General features: G+C 42.7%; 1 protein-coding gene across 3 annotated transcripts in view; it reads left to right on the top strand.

Moving 5' to 3' along the window:
- The window catches only part of SLC36A1 (solute carrier family 36 member 1), a 65,441-nt gene extending 56,411 nt beyond the window's left edge, over positions 1–9,030 (top strand). For all 3 annotated transcript variants that reach the window (XM_006150829.3, XM_006150828.3, XM_027772799.1), the window contains exon 11: positions 5,500–9,030. In XM_006150829.3, the coding sequence (XP_006150891.1) occupies positions 5,500–5,771 (272 nt within the window). In that variant the 3' untranslated portion in view covers positions 5,772–9,030. The remainder of the gene's footprint in view (positions 1–5,499) is intronic.
- Positions 9,031–16,806: the final 7,776 nt, after the last annotated feature.

Here is a 16,806-nt window from a genome sequence, read left to right as displayed (position 1 = left end):
TTATATAATTATATGTATAATATATATATTCTATGAATTGGTAGACTAGAGAATTCCCGAACAAATTAGACTACAACATACAATTTAAGTTCTAATAGATTTGTAAATAAAATACTTGAAGCATAGATTTTCTTTTTTTGGGCTATATTTATCATTGATTTTTTATTATTTTCTTTTAAATATTATTCTTTTCAGGATAAGAACCTCTTTGCTTACTATATAGAGTCTTCCCTGGAAATTTCCTTACATTTTTTGGGGTCTGAGTCTGTCTTTGGAATAACAATAGGTCTGTAAAATTTTTTAAATTGAACCAGAGTTGAATGGGCTAGGGAGGAACGATGCGAATAATGTCTAGCGTTTGCTCATAGTCTGGGAAATCAGAAATGACTATTGATTAGCAAGAGAAGGTCAAGTAAGAGGCCACTGGTTCTTTTCAAGCACCTGAGCAAATGCGAGGAGTGGACCGATGCCTGTCCCAGAATGAACCTCTTCAAGCCACCTGCAGCTCCTTTCTCATTCCACTTCAAGGATGGGGGGTGGGAGCTCAGCATCTGGTTGTCCTCTGTGTGGAAGAACTCACTAGCACTAAGGAAGTGAAAGCGTTCCCATGGCCCAATTTAATCGTGGCTAGCACACTCCACGAGTTCTGGCAGGGTGGGCTGGGTAGGTGTGTGACAGAGTGGACAGCTTGGATTCTCCAGCTCCAGAGAGCTGGTGGTGACAGGAATCTGGCTTTTACTTATAGCTTTTATTTGCTAGCCCTTCAGGTCCTTCCTAGACCTGCTTGTAAAACAGCCCATGAGGCAGCTGATCCTGACACTGGGGCAGTCTAAAGCCAGCTGCCACTCCCAGAGTGACTGAAAAGGGACATGATAGAGACATGTGGCTTTTCCAGTAAATTGCCTTTGTGTGTGCTAGGAAGCTGCCAGCGTGGGCCTTAGATTTCAGTCCTGTTTTCACCAGTAACTCTGGATGCTTTGATTCAGACATGTGTGGATGGATTAGTGCTAAGTGTTGAGGAGACAGCTTCCACATGTACAATGTTTATAATGTCATCTCTGAGAGCCCAGTATTTGAATCCTCAGGGCCTTGGAAGGAAGGATGGGGACAGTTCAAATAATTTGCTTCTTTTCCAAGTGGTACCTCTAGTGAAAGTTGGTCAGTCCAGGTAAAATGTGCTGTAACTGGGGCCAGTGGGTGGTGTGGTGGTTGAGGTGTTGGACTCCCACGCAGCCAACCATGGTTTGAGTCCTGAACCTGGTGGTTTACTTTCTCACTTTCCCTCTTTATCTCTGTGTGTGTCTCTCTCTGGTCAGATTAAAAAATAATAATAGTAAAAAAGAAAATTTAATAAATATATTTTTTAAAAGTGCTATAGCTCTCTGAATAGCTCCTTCTGCCTGCCCCATAGAGCTGGGGCCTTGCAGGTGGGCCTGATTCTTCTCACGGTCCCGTTTTCTTCTCAAGCCTGGCTTAGCTGCCCTGTAACATATGTCTTGCTTCCTGCCAGGTTAATTTCCAGGCCCTACAGGAGGCAGCAGCCTTTGATTCAGAAATGTCACACTGTCCTCAGATGCCTCTTGGTTTTCGAGTGGCATTTCCTGGCTATCTGTGGATCTCATCTCCCTTCTACAGCAAGATGCTCAAAGGACACGGGCTGCTTTTGATCTTCAAGTGCGTGTGCTTGTTTTTCCCTTCTCCTGTGATCTATTGAGACTTAGCATTGCATTGTCATCCTATTAAAGAGGGCAGCCCGTCATCTCTGAGAGCGTGCTGGCTTCTCTACCTTCCCCGGAGACTTTGAAGTAATTGTGGGAATTAGCAGAGGCATTTCACGGTAGCACCAACTTAAATGTATTTATGTGAGTTCATTTTGTTCTCGCTTCTCTGTTCTTTCAAAGCTTTTGGCACAGGGTGGATGGGTGCTTTATGATTTTAGATCTTTGATGTAACGGCTTGTTTTCAATTATACTCATGAATTTTAATAACAGCTATTATTTTAATAACAGCTATTATTGTTATTTGTGGTGTTTTTCTGTCTTTTCTCCCTAACTTTTCTTCCTCTTCCTCACTCTCCCATCTCCAAAGGGAACAGGGAGGATTTGGTCCAGTCTCATTTTTTTTCTCCCCCCTGCTTGGAATTCAACTTTTTCACCACTCTCTTTCCATTCCCCAAAGATTACTATGGCTGATACTTAGTTTTTGATGCTTGATTTCACACTGTTGGAGAGAAGGGGGAGGGAAAATGAGCATTTCAGAGAAACAGAACTCATTTTGTTCTAATTTCATGTTGGGCAGTAATCACTTGCAGCCCACAATTTTGGAAATGCAAATTTAGCAAATTACCTTATAACCAGACCTTGGTAGAGATAGTCTTGGAAGAGGCTGGCTCTACAGGAGAAGCTGAGGGTTTAGGGTAAATAGTGGGTTGTTTTTGTTTTTGTTTTATTTGTCTTTTGATTCTTTGAAGTACTAACCTGTCCTTTAGTAATTTGTACTAATTCTCTGTGGCATTTGCCACATGAAACATTTACCTTAGTTAGGTGTGAGAATATCAGAAACCTGTTGTCAAAGGTGTAATGACAATAAATCATATCCATTAGGAGGCCTGTTCAGACTGGAATGTAGAGCAGGAAAACATTCCGGGACCAGCAGATAATGGTTACATCGCTGGACTCCTATGTAGTCGACTGTGATTCTGCCTAAAATTCACGCTAGGTGTATGTGCATACCTCCCCAAAATTCCTAGAGAATGGAGGAGAAGGCATTGTGGTGTGGTCATCCCCCCACCCCCCGCAGGGGAGGGTGGTGGTGGTGGTTTATCACTTTCTGTCTCTCTCTGTCTCTCCTGCCTTATAGCAAAAAAACTCACATGCCTTATAGCAAAAAAACTCTCTCTAAAAAAAAATAAGAAAACATTCCAATGAGGTCTTTTAGAGCGTCAATTTTCCAGGTCCAAACAGAATGGCTTTATAATATTGTTTGGCTTTTTCCACTTCTCAGTCTTGCAGCTATAATGAAGGGCAGCATTATTAATTAGCTGTGCAACTGTGGGGCCCCCAGAAACTATCACTAGATCTCAGATTCCTCAACTGTGAGATACAACGAGATCCAATTTCTAAGGATTCTTTCAACTCCAAAATCCTGTGAGTCTGTATGACTACTCTGGGCCTGATTTTAAATTTCTAAAATATATTATTCTAAAAAAATTCAGTTAAAATATATTTGGGAAAAAAGAAATTCCCACTCTTCCATTGACTTATTAATAACAAAGTTATTTTTTGCATTTTATCTATTTCTTAATTCACAGGAACATTATTAAAATAGTTACAATTATAGTATGTACATAACTTTATATTTTGGGTTTATTTAACTGTAATTTTTTTTTTTTTGAGAGAGATTTTTGCTATAGGGCGCGTGCGCTCGCCAGACAGACAGAGAAAGAGACACAGAAAGCAAGAAATTACCCTCCAGGGGGGACGGCCACGCTGCAATCCCTTCTCCTCCATTCTCCTCTCGGGATCTTGAGCACACACGCACACGTGCCTGGCATGAGTTTAAGCCACCGGGTCTGGAACTTGTATCGTGGTCGTCCACATGGGAGTCCAGCGACATAACCATTACACCAAGTGCTGGCCCCTATTTAATAGTAATATTACATCATGAATATACTTAATATTAATATTATGTCATGAATATACATATCCTTCATTAATATTTTCATGCCTGCATGGTATTTCATTGTACTTACTAAAATACCCCTCTAATGTTGGAAATGTAAGTTGTTTTTCTTGCTTCTGAAATTTTTAAAAATTTGAACCCCTACCAAATGAAATTATATATCTGTTCAAGACTGTTAGTTCTTTCTTTCTTTTTTTTTTTTTTTTGGAGAGATTTTCACTATAGGGCATGTGCGCTTGCCAGACAGAGAGAGAGACATAGAGACAGAAAGCAAGAAATCACCCCCCAGGGGGGACGGTCACGCTGCAATCCCTTCTCCTCCATTCTCCTCTCGGGATCTTGGGCACGCATGCACATGCGCCCGGCGTGAGTTTTAAGCCACCGGGTCCAGGACGTGAACCGCGGTCGACTACGTGGGAGTCCAGCGACATAGCCATTACGCTAACTGCTGGTTCCCAAGACTGTTAGTTCTAAGTGGAGATTTCTAGACTCTTGAAAGTAATATGGTGGATTTCACCAGCATGGATCATACTAAAATTGCAGAAAGAGCCTCCTGACACAAGAGCTATAAATACAAGCTACTTCTGTAAATGTGTGTGCTTGTTTTTTTTTTAAAAGAATTTATTTAATTGTATTTATTATTCTTTTTTAAATTTTATATAGAGCACATGCACTCACCAGGGAGACAGAGTGAAAGGGAGAATGAGGGAAAGTGAAAAACAAGCTGCCAGGACCCAGACTCAAACTGTAGGCAGCCATGTTGCAGTCCAGCCCATCAACCACCACGCCACGTGCTGGCTTTGTATTTGTGCTTTTCTCTTCTCTTGTACATAATCAGCTCTTTCTGATCGTGGCCCCAAACCACAGGCTCTAGATTCTCATTAGTTCCTTTTCCCATGACTGTTGGGCTCATGTCATTTCAACAGTTAAAAGATCATATTAGTATCACTCGACTCAGAGGCAGTATGTTTTGTCACAGGGGAAGGTGGTGTTCCTAATTGGCTACTTCTTGAGATCTCTGCCTGCTTTGTTTTCTTACTTGTAGGAGGCTTTAACTCACAGAATGAAGACATTTAGTGCCAGAAGGGGTCTAGGTCACCTCCTTAGCTTGTATCTTTCCTAAGTAATTGATTTCCCTGGAATTAAAGCCATTTTGTATGATGGCATAACAGACAACCCTGCTATCACACCCTGGGGCTCTTTGTGCTGATTTGGTTTGGACCTTCTCTTTCTCTTCCCCTACTACGTTAGTGGGAGGCTGTACTTCAAGTATCCATGCAACCATTATTTTTCACTTTCAGTATAGTATTCAGTGAATACTGAGCTGTTCAGCACAGTATTAGAAAATAGGCTTTATGTTAGATAATTTTGCTCAATGTAAGTGTTCTAAGCATGTTTAAGGTAGGTTAGGTTAAGCTATGATGTTTGGTAGATTAGGGGTATTAAATGCATCTTCAACTGACAATATTTTCAACTTAGGATGTGTTTTTCAGGATTATAACCCCTGCAGAAGTAAGGAGTTAAGTCTGGAAGTATCTGTAATTTGGTTCCTTTCCCCCAGAAAGATGAAAGCAATGCATTATGATGGGAAAAGTCCAGAAGGCCCAGGTTCCAGTCCAAGTTTTGCAAACCTTGTTGTCTGACCCTGGTTCTCTATAACTCTTGACAGCCATTGTCCAGAGACCGAACTGGATAATGTCTAAGTTTTCTTAGAGCTCTCCATTCTATAAGATGGATAGGTACTTAATTTAATGAACAGTGAGGATGTCTTTTCTAGCTGTGGGCAATCTTAAACAGACATATCCTCTCTCCTTACAGGCATCTTGGCTATCCTCATCCCCCGCCTGGACCTGGTCATCTCCCTGGTGGGCTCTGTGAGCAGCAGCGCCCTGGCCCTCATCATCCCACCCCTGCTGGAGATCACTACCTACTACTCTGAGGGCATGAGCCCTCTCGTCATTGCCAAGGACGCCGTGATCAGCATCGTGGGCTTTGTGGGCTTTGTGGTGGGGACCTATGAGGCTCTCTATGAGCTGATCCAGCCAAGCAATGCTCCCATCTCCATCAATTCCACCAGTGCCTTTATATAGAGATCTGGTGCATCCCTTTGCGCCTGTACCCCCACCCCTGTGTGTCCCCCCAGGACCTGCCCCCAGAGCTTTAAGTATGGTCCAGACTCTGGGGAAAAGCATGGTCACTGTCTGGAAGCCCTTCACCTGACACCTGAGTATCCTGGGCCAGGTAAGGCTGAGGACAGGGGAAAGGGTGGCTAGCAGACACACGAGAGGGGCCACTAGTGACAGTGCTAAAACCACTCATTTATACTTATTTTAAGCCAGAACTGTTCAGCTCTTTCCTCATCCTGCCTGCTCCCCTTACTTCCTGCCTCCCTCCTTCTCACCCACCTCACCAAATTAGTCCTGTTGCACAGCTCACTTTATTTAAAAATTTTAGTGTTCTCCACTTCATATTTTATTCTTTCCTGGGCCAGGCCTAAATTAAGTACGTGGGAATGCCTTCTCTTTGTAAAGGCAGGCCTCTTTCTCATCTCTTTCAAATATTGTACCTCAATATCCTTTTGCATAGTTAAGTCCCCAGGGGGATCTAGACCTACCTAGTCATTTAAAACCAGCTTCCAAAGCTGGAGTTTTTAATCTGAACTCTCTCTGGCTTGCTGTGATCCCTAGGGCAATGCCTCTCTCAATTCTGCAGAGTGAATTACAAAACTCTACTCATAGTTGTTTTCACTCTTTAAAGATATGAAGTGCTGCCTAAATTGAAAATATTTATATTTTATTTAAAATTGTCTTTTTGTTTTTTAGATTGTCTAGGGCTGGGGTTGTTATGAATTGTTTCTTCCTCAGTCAATTTTATTCAGCTTCTCCTGCTGAGAAGAAACTTCTCCAGGAGATGCATGCTTAGGTGCTCAGCACTCTTGGCTGAGTACCCCACAGGCTTTAATCAGGATTATCTAAACGTGTACCTCTGTGGAGAGGCATGGCTTTTGCCTCCTGCTGACCAGTCTAATTTCATACTTTGAAGCTATTGGAGGACTCAGGAACCGTTTACAAGTGCACTAGGCCAAGAGAAAGGGTAGCCCAATGGGATGTGGTTCTATCAAGGGAGGCTTACAAAATGGTTGTATTGTGCATTCAGGCCCGTTTTTCAGCGTTGGCCTGACAGGTGTTTGGTTGCCATCATGCTGGGAAGACACATCTGTTGCCACGGATGAGAAGCTGAGGGCAGGGTGCACAGAGTTTGAAATTAAGTTCAGAGAATTTACAGCGGCTGGTCTGACACTACACATGGTACTTGGTTGTTTACAATCAGTGGGGAACCGGTGCCCCACCCCACGCTGCCGCCATGACCTGGGCTTGGGAAGGAACCACTGAACACTAATTGTGACCCCTACTTACCCCGGTACACCTCTCCGAGCGCATACACAGCCTCAGGTCGGCTCCTCACAAGGTCAACCTTCAGATTGGAGCAAACTTCAGAGGAGGCAGAGGAAGGGGCATTGCCTTGCTCAGAGCTGCCTCTTTGTCCCTCTTGGTGTGAGGAACGTTTCAGAAGGGCATTCGTTAACTCCCCATCTCGTCGGCCGTGTGTTTGTGTGTGTGCGTTTGAACATAACAGAGTGGGTTTCTTGTCTCCTTCACTTCTGTCACCAGGCTCTTGCTTACCTAGAGACGTGGTTTACCCTGAAAGTTGGTTGAAAGACAGCAGGAAAATTGCATCAGAGCTTTATTTTGTTTTTACCAAAGCTTGTTCAGGCTGCAACCCATCCTCACAGCCCCAGCTTTTTCCTTTCTCTTCTGTTCCAAAGTCGGTAGATCTGGCTTCCAGGTGAAGGGACGGGAGAAGTGGACATTCTCGTTGCAGTGACTCCTAACCTACCTAATACCTTATTGACGCAGGAAGTTGTTATCTCTGTTGACCTGTTTTCCTCTGGGAGAATGACACTTTTCACCTACTCTCCCTGCTCTTTGGTCTCTAAGGGATGTTTCTGTGGCCAAGAGTCTCGCTGGGATTAGCAGAGGCCCTACCTGCTGAAGTCTCAGGGTTAGAAGTTGCCAAAGCAGGCTCAGAATCTGTCATGTTTCCAAACTCAGGCTCCAGCTTCCCAGCTGCCAGCCTTGCTGTCCTCCCGTAGTGCTCCTGAGAGTCATTCGTAGTGAGAAGGTTTTCAGCAGAAGGGAGCCAGGCTTGTGTCCTGCCCACAGCTTCCTCACTGGAGCCTTCTGTGTGCTGGAAGCTGCCAGAGGCAGTCCTGTCCATGGAGGTCTGAGATTGGGGCCATGATGCTGGGACCTGAGGACTAGATGGCAGAATTGAGGTTCTCTGGCCCTGGCTCCCAGCAAAGTGCAAGCTATTACTTTAAGGCCCCTGGCCCCAAGAATGTGGTATGTAGAAGAGCCCTCTCAGGCTAGCTTCCTTTGGAAACTCATTCAGCATGGCTGACGCCCTGTGCAATCTCTTTCCCACGTTCATGCTGCATTTATAGCCTAATTGTATGGCTAGTTCAGAGTCCTCCTGTCTTGAGCAGTTGCACAGCTGTCAAGCATTAAGCAAAGGGCTCCCAGTCAATGGTGGAGGAAGAAGCCCTCTGCAAGCAGCCTTCCGGGCTTCCTCCAAATCTCTCCTACTGCCTGCAGGGCTTCTTGGGTCAGAGAGCCTGCCCTGGTGGTGTTTTCCTATTGCTGGGTGGGAGCTAACTTCCCAGCCTTTCCGTGCTGGCCCTGGTCCCAAGTTAAGTAGAAATCTCTTCTCAAAGACAGAGCAAAGGCTTTCTGGACTGAGGCTACATCTGCTGGACCAAAGGCAAATGGGTTTCTGCCCACGAACTGTTGTGTTCTGTCACTACCCCCATCTCTGCAGTCAGTCCAGAGGGGGCATTCTCAGAGCTCTTGTTCTTTAAACACTGCCCTCGGTGGGTAGAATACCTCCTCCTAAGTGCAGGCACTTGCTGGGAGGAGTGTGACCTGGTGTTTTCCATTCACTCTGCCTAGGAGTTGTCACCATTCACGAGTAGCATTATTTCTGTGGTGCTGCTGTCCAGCTGCTACGACCACTTCACCCGCACAAACCCTGGCCAGATGTGTGTGAATGTGTGGCAAACCTTAGCTTAGACCCTCTCTCTTGTCTCACTGTTCCAGCCAAATCCCGCGGCTGATCCTCACTGCTTGCTCCTTGCCCTGTAAAAGGTAAAATTTGCAGTTTTATCAATAGTTTGAAAATGTTGATCTCAAACAGATATTTTAAAAAAATTATTCTCAGGACCAGTGGATGGCATAGCGGTTACATCACTGGACTCCCATGTAGTCAATTGTGGTTCAAATCCTGGACCTGGAGGCTTGAAACTCACGCTGGGTGCATTTGCGTGGGTGCCCAAAATTCCTGAGGGGAGAATGGAAGAAAAGGGATTACAGCGTGGCCACTGCCCCCCACCCTCGCCGAGGGATAATTTCTTGCTTTCTGTCTGTCTTTCTCTCCAGCGAGTGCACATGCCCTATAGCAAAAAATCTCTCAAAAAGAAATCATTCTCTATTTCCCTATTCTCTTGTTTTACTTTTTTTCTTCTCCAATTTCTCTCTTTGTAGAATATCATGTCTATTTAACACTACATATTCACTTCATGTTTTGTGGAAGTGCAAAATCACAATTTATGTCTGCCTAGAGCTCTTTCTAGTCACTGCTCACAGCAAGGGGGTGAGATCAGTGCGTTCTGTTTGGTAGCTGATCAGATGTCCAAGCAGGCCTTAGCCCGCAGTGCACACGCCATGCTGCTTCCTCAGAGAGGAGACACAGTACAGGTGGAGGACTGCTTGATCAAGAAGTCGCCTTCAAGTCTGCCTTAGAATTTAATTTTCTAAAGTACATTATGGATCTCTGAGGCCATTAGGGGAAAAAGGAAGGGGAATGGTTTGTCTCTGAAATTAGAGTTGGTACTTTTAGACAGTCCTACTGGTCGCAAAACTGTTTTCTCTGACAGCATCAGTCTGTTAGTTTTCTTTTCTTTTCTTTTTGCCACTGAGTCATTCCCCGGCCAGGGGATGTAAATGGTGCTGATAGGAGGTTAACAGGGTGAGGGGAGTGAAAATGGGGGTGCCTGTTATTAGCTGTGTTCTTTGGTTCGAATCAAGGGGATGCTGGGAAAGTTATTTTCTTTTAGTGAATAAACCAAACGACTCTGTTGTAAAACATGTCAATGAATGTGTAAGAACTACCGTACAGCAAGTCTTGATAACCAGGTAGTACTGTGTATGTTATGTGCCTACATAGATGTGTATTTCCAGCATGGTTTGTATAGAGATGTGGATCTTGCCAGAGCTTATAGAAGATCTTGTTTTTAGTTATGCACATGGATCACGTGTTCAACTGTTCCTTTACAATAAATGAATTTTATTTTTTATTTTTGAAAGCTTGCAGTCTGTGTCTTTGTTTTCATGCTTTGCTTTTTTTCTTTTCTTTCTTTCTTTCTTTTTCTTTTTTTTTTTTTTTTTTGTCATACCAATCCCTTTACTAGATCTTAGGTTAACATATTTCTAGCTAATGCCAGAGTTCACATGAAGGATAGTACAAATGATATCATAGAACTATCTATGGAATTGAAAGAAGACCATGAGAGAGACTAGAATTTTTTTTCCTGTTAATCCCTAAATTTCCTTCTGCTTCTTTTGGAAACTTGAATAAGGATTTTGAACTCCCTGTGTACATATCAGGTGGTCCCCACATGACAGGTCTGATGGTTAGTTCTATGTTTCTACTTGGTTATCTAATCAAACACTAGGTGTTGCTGTGAAGGTATTTTTGTAAATGTGGTTGACATCTACAATCAATGCCTTCAAGTAAAAGAGACTGTTCTCGATAAAGTGGATGGGTTTCATCCAATAGTTGAAAGGCCTTAAAAGCAAAAGTGAAATTTCCTTAAGAAAGAAGAAATTCTGTCTCAAGACTATAACATCAGCTCCTGCCAGAGAGTTTTAAGCTCTTAGCCTGCCCTGTAAATTTTGGACTTGCCAGTCCTCACGATCATGGAAGCCACTTACTTGAAATCTCTGTGTGTTTATGTATGTGCACATGTGTGTGTATATATATATATATACACACACACACACACACGTGTGTGTGTGTGTGCATTATATGTGTGTATACATATATACTGGTTTTGTCTGAAGAACCCTGACTGACCCTTCACCCTCTGAAGAACCCTAGCACCAAACTTTCAAAATGTGGTTGATTTCAGGATAGGACAGCCGAAGAGATGACTTCTCTTCCCTTTTTGTCACATACCAGAGGAAAAATAGGACATCTGCGCTATCCCTTAGATGATTTAAAAACTAATCTTTGTTGGTTACTGACATGTTTAAAAGCAGAGCCCTCAAGGAACACAAAGTATAACACTTCACCAAAAGAGAAAGGTGGGGAATGTATTACAATTTTCATTACAAATATTATTTCAGAATGGATAGTCACAGGGATTCCTCAACTCTTCTGAGCACCAACCACTAAGTGGCAGAATTGGAACACACTGACAAGCCTGGCTTCAGAGCCTACGCACTTCCCAAGGCACTGGCTACCTCCCCTGTCTATGCCACAGCCTTAGGAGGAAGGGCCAGCTTCTGAGTATCGTGAGGGTTACAGAGAGTGTTCTGAAGTGCCATATGTTGTAAACACAAAAGCTTATGAAACATTTTCTGAAATATTAGCCGACTTGAAAAAGTAGTTCTATTTGTTTGGTTATTCATCTGTTCATCCTGACCATGTCTTGTTCACTTATTTTGGACGGAGCACTGGATTTGTTTTTAGATGTCCACCTCTTCAAGTTATTATTCCTGCTCACTTTCTCACTTCGTGTTTGTAATCTCTCAGATAGTCGGGGTCTTTGAGGCAAGCCCACTGACTGCTAGAAACACAAACGTAGTAACAGTGGGTGGATTCAGACCCTGAAGCTGAGGCTCTCTGTTAGGTAGGCTGATTTCCTTATACTCAGCCCACTGCAGTTGCTGTTGCCAAGAAACTGTCTCTTTAGTGAATATGGTTTATTAGACCCTTGGCCATCAGTTTTTTCCCTCTTCTTAAAAATGGGAGAATAATTGATGTATATAAAATTCACCTGTTTTTCAAGGGTATGGTTTAATTTGTTTTGTAGGCAGTCATATGACCACCATCTCAATCAAAATATAGAATATTTCTGTAACCCCAAAAAGTTCCTTTGTGCCCCTTGGCAATCAGTCCTCACCACTCAACCCTTGGCAACTATGCATCTGTTTTTCTGTCTCTAGTTTTATCTTTTTCTAGAATGTTATCTAGATGGAACCATTAAATATATAACTCTTTGGGTCTGACTTCTTAGCATAATACTTTTTATATTCATCTATGTTGTTACATGGCTTAATAGTTTGTTTCTTTTTGATTGCTGGATGATATTCTATAGTATGGGTGAACTATAACTTGTTTACCCATTCACCAGTTGACAGACGTTTGGATTGCTTACAATTTTTAACTATTATGAATAAGGCTGAATAAGGCTGCTGTAACTATTTATGTACAGTTCTATGTGTAGGCATGTTTTTTTGGGGGGGGAGGGTAAATACCAGGGAGTAGAATTGCAGGGTCATATGATAAATGTATGTTCATTTTCAAAGGAACTGCAAATTGTTTTCCAAAGTGGTTGTACCATTTGTTAAATCCCTACCAGGGGTGTATAAGCGTTCCGGTTGCATATCCTTACCAATACTTAACATTGTGGTCTTTCAAATTTTAGCCATTCTCATAGGTGTGTAGTGATATTTCATTATGATTCTAATTTATATTTTCTTAATGGCTACTGATGTTCTGCATCTTTTCATGAGAGGACAATTTATCTTCTTTTTTTAAGAATTATTTTTATCTGATTTTATTTATTATTATTATTTTAATATTTCCAGAGAGATACACACAGACACACACACACAGAGAAAGAGAGGAGTGAAATGAGAAGGAAAGCCTCCAGCTCCAGGACAAGAACCACAGTAGGCCATGTGGGAGTCCAGCACCCTTCACCACCATGCCACCTGCCAGCCTCAGATTTATTTTCTTTCATGAAGTGTTTGTTCATAAATTTTGCTGCTTAAAAGATCATTGTCTTCTTTTTCATTTAAACTTTTTATTTTGAAATAATTATAGATTCACAGGAAGGTGCAAAGCGATACATGGGCAGGTCCAGTGCACCCTTCACTCCATTCCCCCGGTGTTCACAACTTGCGTTACTGTAGTATGTAATCAAGCCAGGGAAGTGACGTCGGTACAATGTAGAGCACTTAGGCAGATTTCTCTCATTGTACATGCACTCGCGTGTGTGCATGCAGGTGTATGTGCTTGTGTGTATACCTCTGCAGTGTTATCGCATGTGTCGCTTCATATATGCTGCCACCACAATCAAGACACCTATCTGTACATGACCTCAAGACTCCTTCATGCCACCTCTTTGTAGATACACTCACTCCTTTCACTACCCCATCCCTAATCTTCAGCTGCCACTAACCTGTTCTTCAGCTCTGTAATTACGCTACTTCACAATATTCTATAAATTGAATTATGCTGTTTATATCCTTTTGACATTGGCTTCTTTAACTTCGTACCATTTCCTTGATGTTCATACAAGCTGTTGCATGTAAGGATAGTTTGTTGCTCTTTATTGCTAAGTAGTAAATATATATGTACTAATTTAATACAGATTTCATGGTAGATATTTACTCATTCCCTTATTGAAGGAAGTTTACAGTTTCCAGGTTTAGCTTTTACAAATAAAGCTACTATGAATATTTGTGCAAAAGTTTCTGCATGAAACATTTTCATTTCTCTGGGACATGTGGCTAAGAGTGCAATTGCTGGGTTGTATAACTCATTTTTAGTTTTAAAAGAAGCTTCCAGGGAACCAGCAGTTAGCGTAATGGCTATGTCACTGGACTCCCACGTAGTCGACCGCGGTTCGTGTCCCGGACCCGGTGGCTTGAAACTCACGCCGGGCGCGTGTGCGTGTGTGCCCAAGATCCTGAGAGGAGAATGGAGGAGAAGGGATTGCAGCGTGACCATCCCCCCTGGGGGGTGATTTCTCGCTTTCTGTCTCTAATGTCTCTCTCTGTCTGTCTGGTGAGCGCACGCGCCCTACAGTGAAAATCTCTCAAAAAAAAAAAAAAAAAAAAGCTTCCATATTTTGCCAGAGTGGCTTATTACCACTTTACATTTCCACCAGCAACATGTGAGTGATCCATTTTCTCTGCATCTTTGCCAGTACTTGGTGTTGTCACTTTTTTTCATTTTAGCCATTCATCATATGCTATATATGTTTTGTTAGACTTATACCTAAGTATTTAATTTTCCTTAGAGCAATTGTAAATGTTAATGTATTTTTTTTATTTCAGGTTCCATTTGTTCATGGGGAATACATAAAATTGCAGTTGATTTGTGTGTTTGGCTTGTATCCTGTGACCTTTCTGTATAATAGCCCTATGAATGTTTTATTAGATTTTGTTTTCATAGACAACTTTGTTGTCTGCAAATAGACAGTTGCGTTTCTTCTTTCCCAATCTGTATTCCCTTTCTTCCTTCCTCCCTCTCGCCTACTCTTTCTTCCTTCCCATCTTTCTCTCCTTTACTTTTTTAATGAAAATGTTTCGAATTTCTCATTGCAATGTTTAGAGATTTTAGGACTACATTGAGGAAGAATGATAAGAGTGAAAATTCTAGTCTCATCCCTGATTGTATAGAGAAAGGATTCAGTCTTTCATTTTAAGTATGGTATAGGCTATAAGCTTTTTATAATTCTCCTCTATTCCTGTACTGAGAATTAATTTTTTTAAATTCAGGAATGGATGTTGGATTTTAGGTGCTTTTTCAGCATCATTGATATAATCTTTTTTTTTTTTTTTAACCTGTGGTTATGTTGGATTACACTAGTTGTTTTTTGGGTATTGAAACAGCCTTGCTTATCTGGAAAAAAGTTCTACTTGGTCATGGAATGTTATTTATTTATTTATTTATTTATTGCCACTAGGCATGTGTGCTTGCCAGAGAGACAGAGAGACAGAAAATGAAAAATCACCCCCCTGAGGGGATGACCACACTGCAAAACTTTCTCCTCTACTCTCCTCTTGGGATTTTGGGCACTCGTGCACATGTGCCTGGCATGAGTTTTAAGTCCTTGGGTCTGGGACTCAAACCACAATTTACTACATAGGAGTCCAGTGATGTAACCATTATGCCATCTGCTGGTTCTGGAATGTTATTCTTTTTATACATTGGTAGATTATGTTTTGTTTTTTACTCACCCTGATATTTACTCTGATACATATAGATTCTATAATGGTACCCTTTTTTAAAAAACATAATTACTGATTTTAATTTTATTTAATCATTCAATTATTTTAATTTGACCAGGGAGAGAAAGAGAGGGAAAGTGAGAAAGCAAGCCATCAGGTCTGGGATTCGAACCATGGTCGGCCATGTGGGAGTGTCCAGCACCTTAGTTGCCACCTGTTGGTCCCAATGGTACCTTTTTATAAATGAGCCAAGCCATATGCCCTCGTTGCTATTTTCAGCATAAGCATGTTTTTGCCCCAGGGCCAGTTCCTAGGTGTGCGGGGCTCTATGATGGCCGCATGTTTCTTTGGGATGGGGCTCCTTACCCTTGCTATGACTGACATTCTGGGCTGGATAATGCTTGGTCGAGGGGGCTTTCCCCTGCACTGTAGGATGTTTAACAACATCCTTGGCCTCTATTCAGTAGATAACCTGTTGTACTCCACCAAGTTGTGACAATCAAAAATGTCTCTTGATACTGATACATAATCCCTTGGCAAGGTTTGGGGCAGGGGTTGTGGAACCAGTCCCCCACCCCTGTTGAGAGCCAATGCTTTGATACGTTTAGTCCCTACCTACCTTTAGCTAGGGGGATATGCTTTTATCTTAGCCATAGAACAAAGGTAAGGTATTTGGAGATGGACTCTACACAGTGACCTGCCTTTTTAGTAGTAACAGTAAGCTACTTAACATCTCGAACATTGACTATGCCAGTTATGCTGTGTACTTCACCCAGTCCGTCTCCTTTAATGCCCAAATCCTGTGGGAGAAAGTGCTGGACTATCCCGTGGAGGCATAGAAGTTTACCTAACTGTCTGACTTCAAACCTCACATCTGTGCCCTGGGACCTACTTCCCTGCTACCTGGCTCTTCACTCCTCACCTCTCTCACTCAGGGGATGCAGTGGCAGTTTCTAGCCCTGTCTCCCCCATCCTGGCTTCTTTGCTTTACTCACTTTGCTCGCCCTGTGTCCCCCACCACACCCATCAGAACTACCCTCTACTCGGGACTAGCAGTTGGCATAATGGCTATGTCACTGGACTCCCATGTAGTCGACCACGGTTTGAGTCCTGGATCCAGTGGCTTAAACTCATGCCGGACGCATGGGTGTGCATGCCGAAGATCCAGAGAGGAGAATGGAAGAGATGGGATTGTGGCATGGCCATCCCCTCTGGGGGATGATTTCTCACTTTCTGTCTCTTTCTGGTGAGTACACATGCCCTATAACAAAAACGAAACAAAACAAACCAACAAGCTCTCAAAAAAAAAAAAAAAAAAAAAAAAAAAGAGAGAAAGAAAATCAACTACCCCCTACTACCTACACCTCAAAACCATTAGGCCTTTAGATCAGTTTAGATTGTTCCCCTAGCCTAGCTGGCCCTTCTTTCCTTTGCTAAATCTGAAGCTCGAATTGAAGTCCCAGCTCAAATGGCTGCTGGTCTGGCTCCTTCCCAGGCCAGTTCAGCTGGAATTTATGACTCCCCCCCTTGGCAATGCTGGGACTATACTTCTGCAGTTAGCCTTAGACCCACCTGGGCTAGAGAGTGGGATTGCTGGGCCACTTTCACCAGGTCACAGGCTCACAGGCTACTTGAAGACAAGATCAAGTCAGAGTGGGTCTCCTCCCATTGCCTGCCTGTGGGGGCCAGTCCTGGATCTGGATTTGGTCGATGATTAAACTTAGGGAAATCTCCTTCAGTAGGAAATGTCAGGAGTTCTACCTTTATTTTGAGGTTTGTCTCGGTCTAACCAAACACTTTTCTTGGTTGGACTCTGTAGATT

This window comes from Tupaia chinensis, unplaced genomic scaffold (genome assembly GCF_000334495.1).
Source record: "Tupaia chinensis unplaced genomic scaffold, TupChi_1.0 Scaffold000301_1, whole genome shotgun sequence".
In the NCBI taxonomy this organism is placed as follows: Eukaryota; Metazoa; Chordata; class Mammalia; order Scandentia; family Tupaiidae; genus Tupaia; species Tupaia belangeri.
Note: the sequence above shows the minus strand (reverse complement) of the source record. Positions and strands in the feature narration are given on the sequence as shown.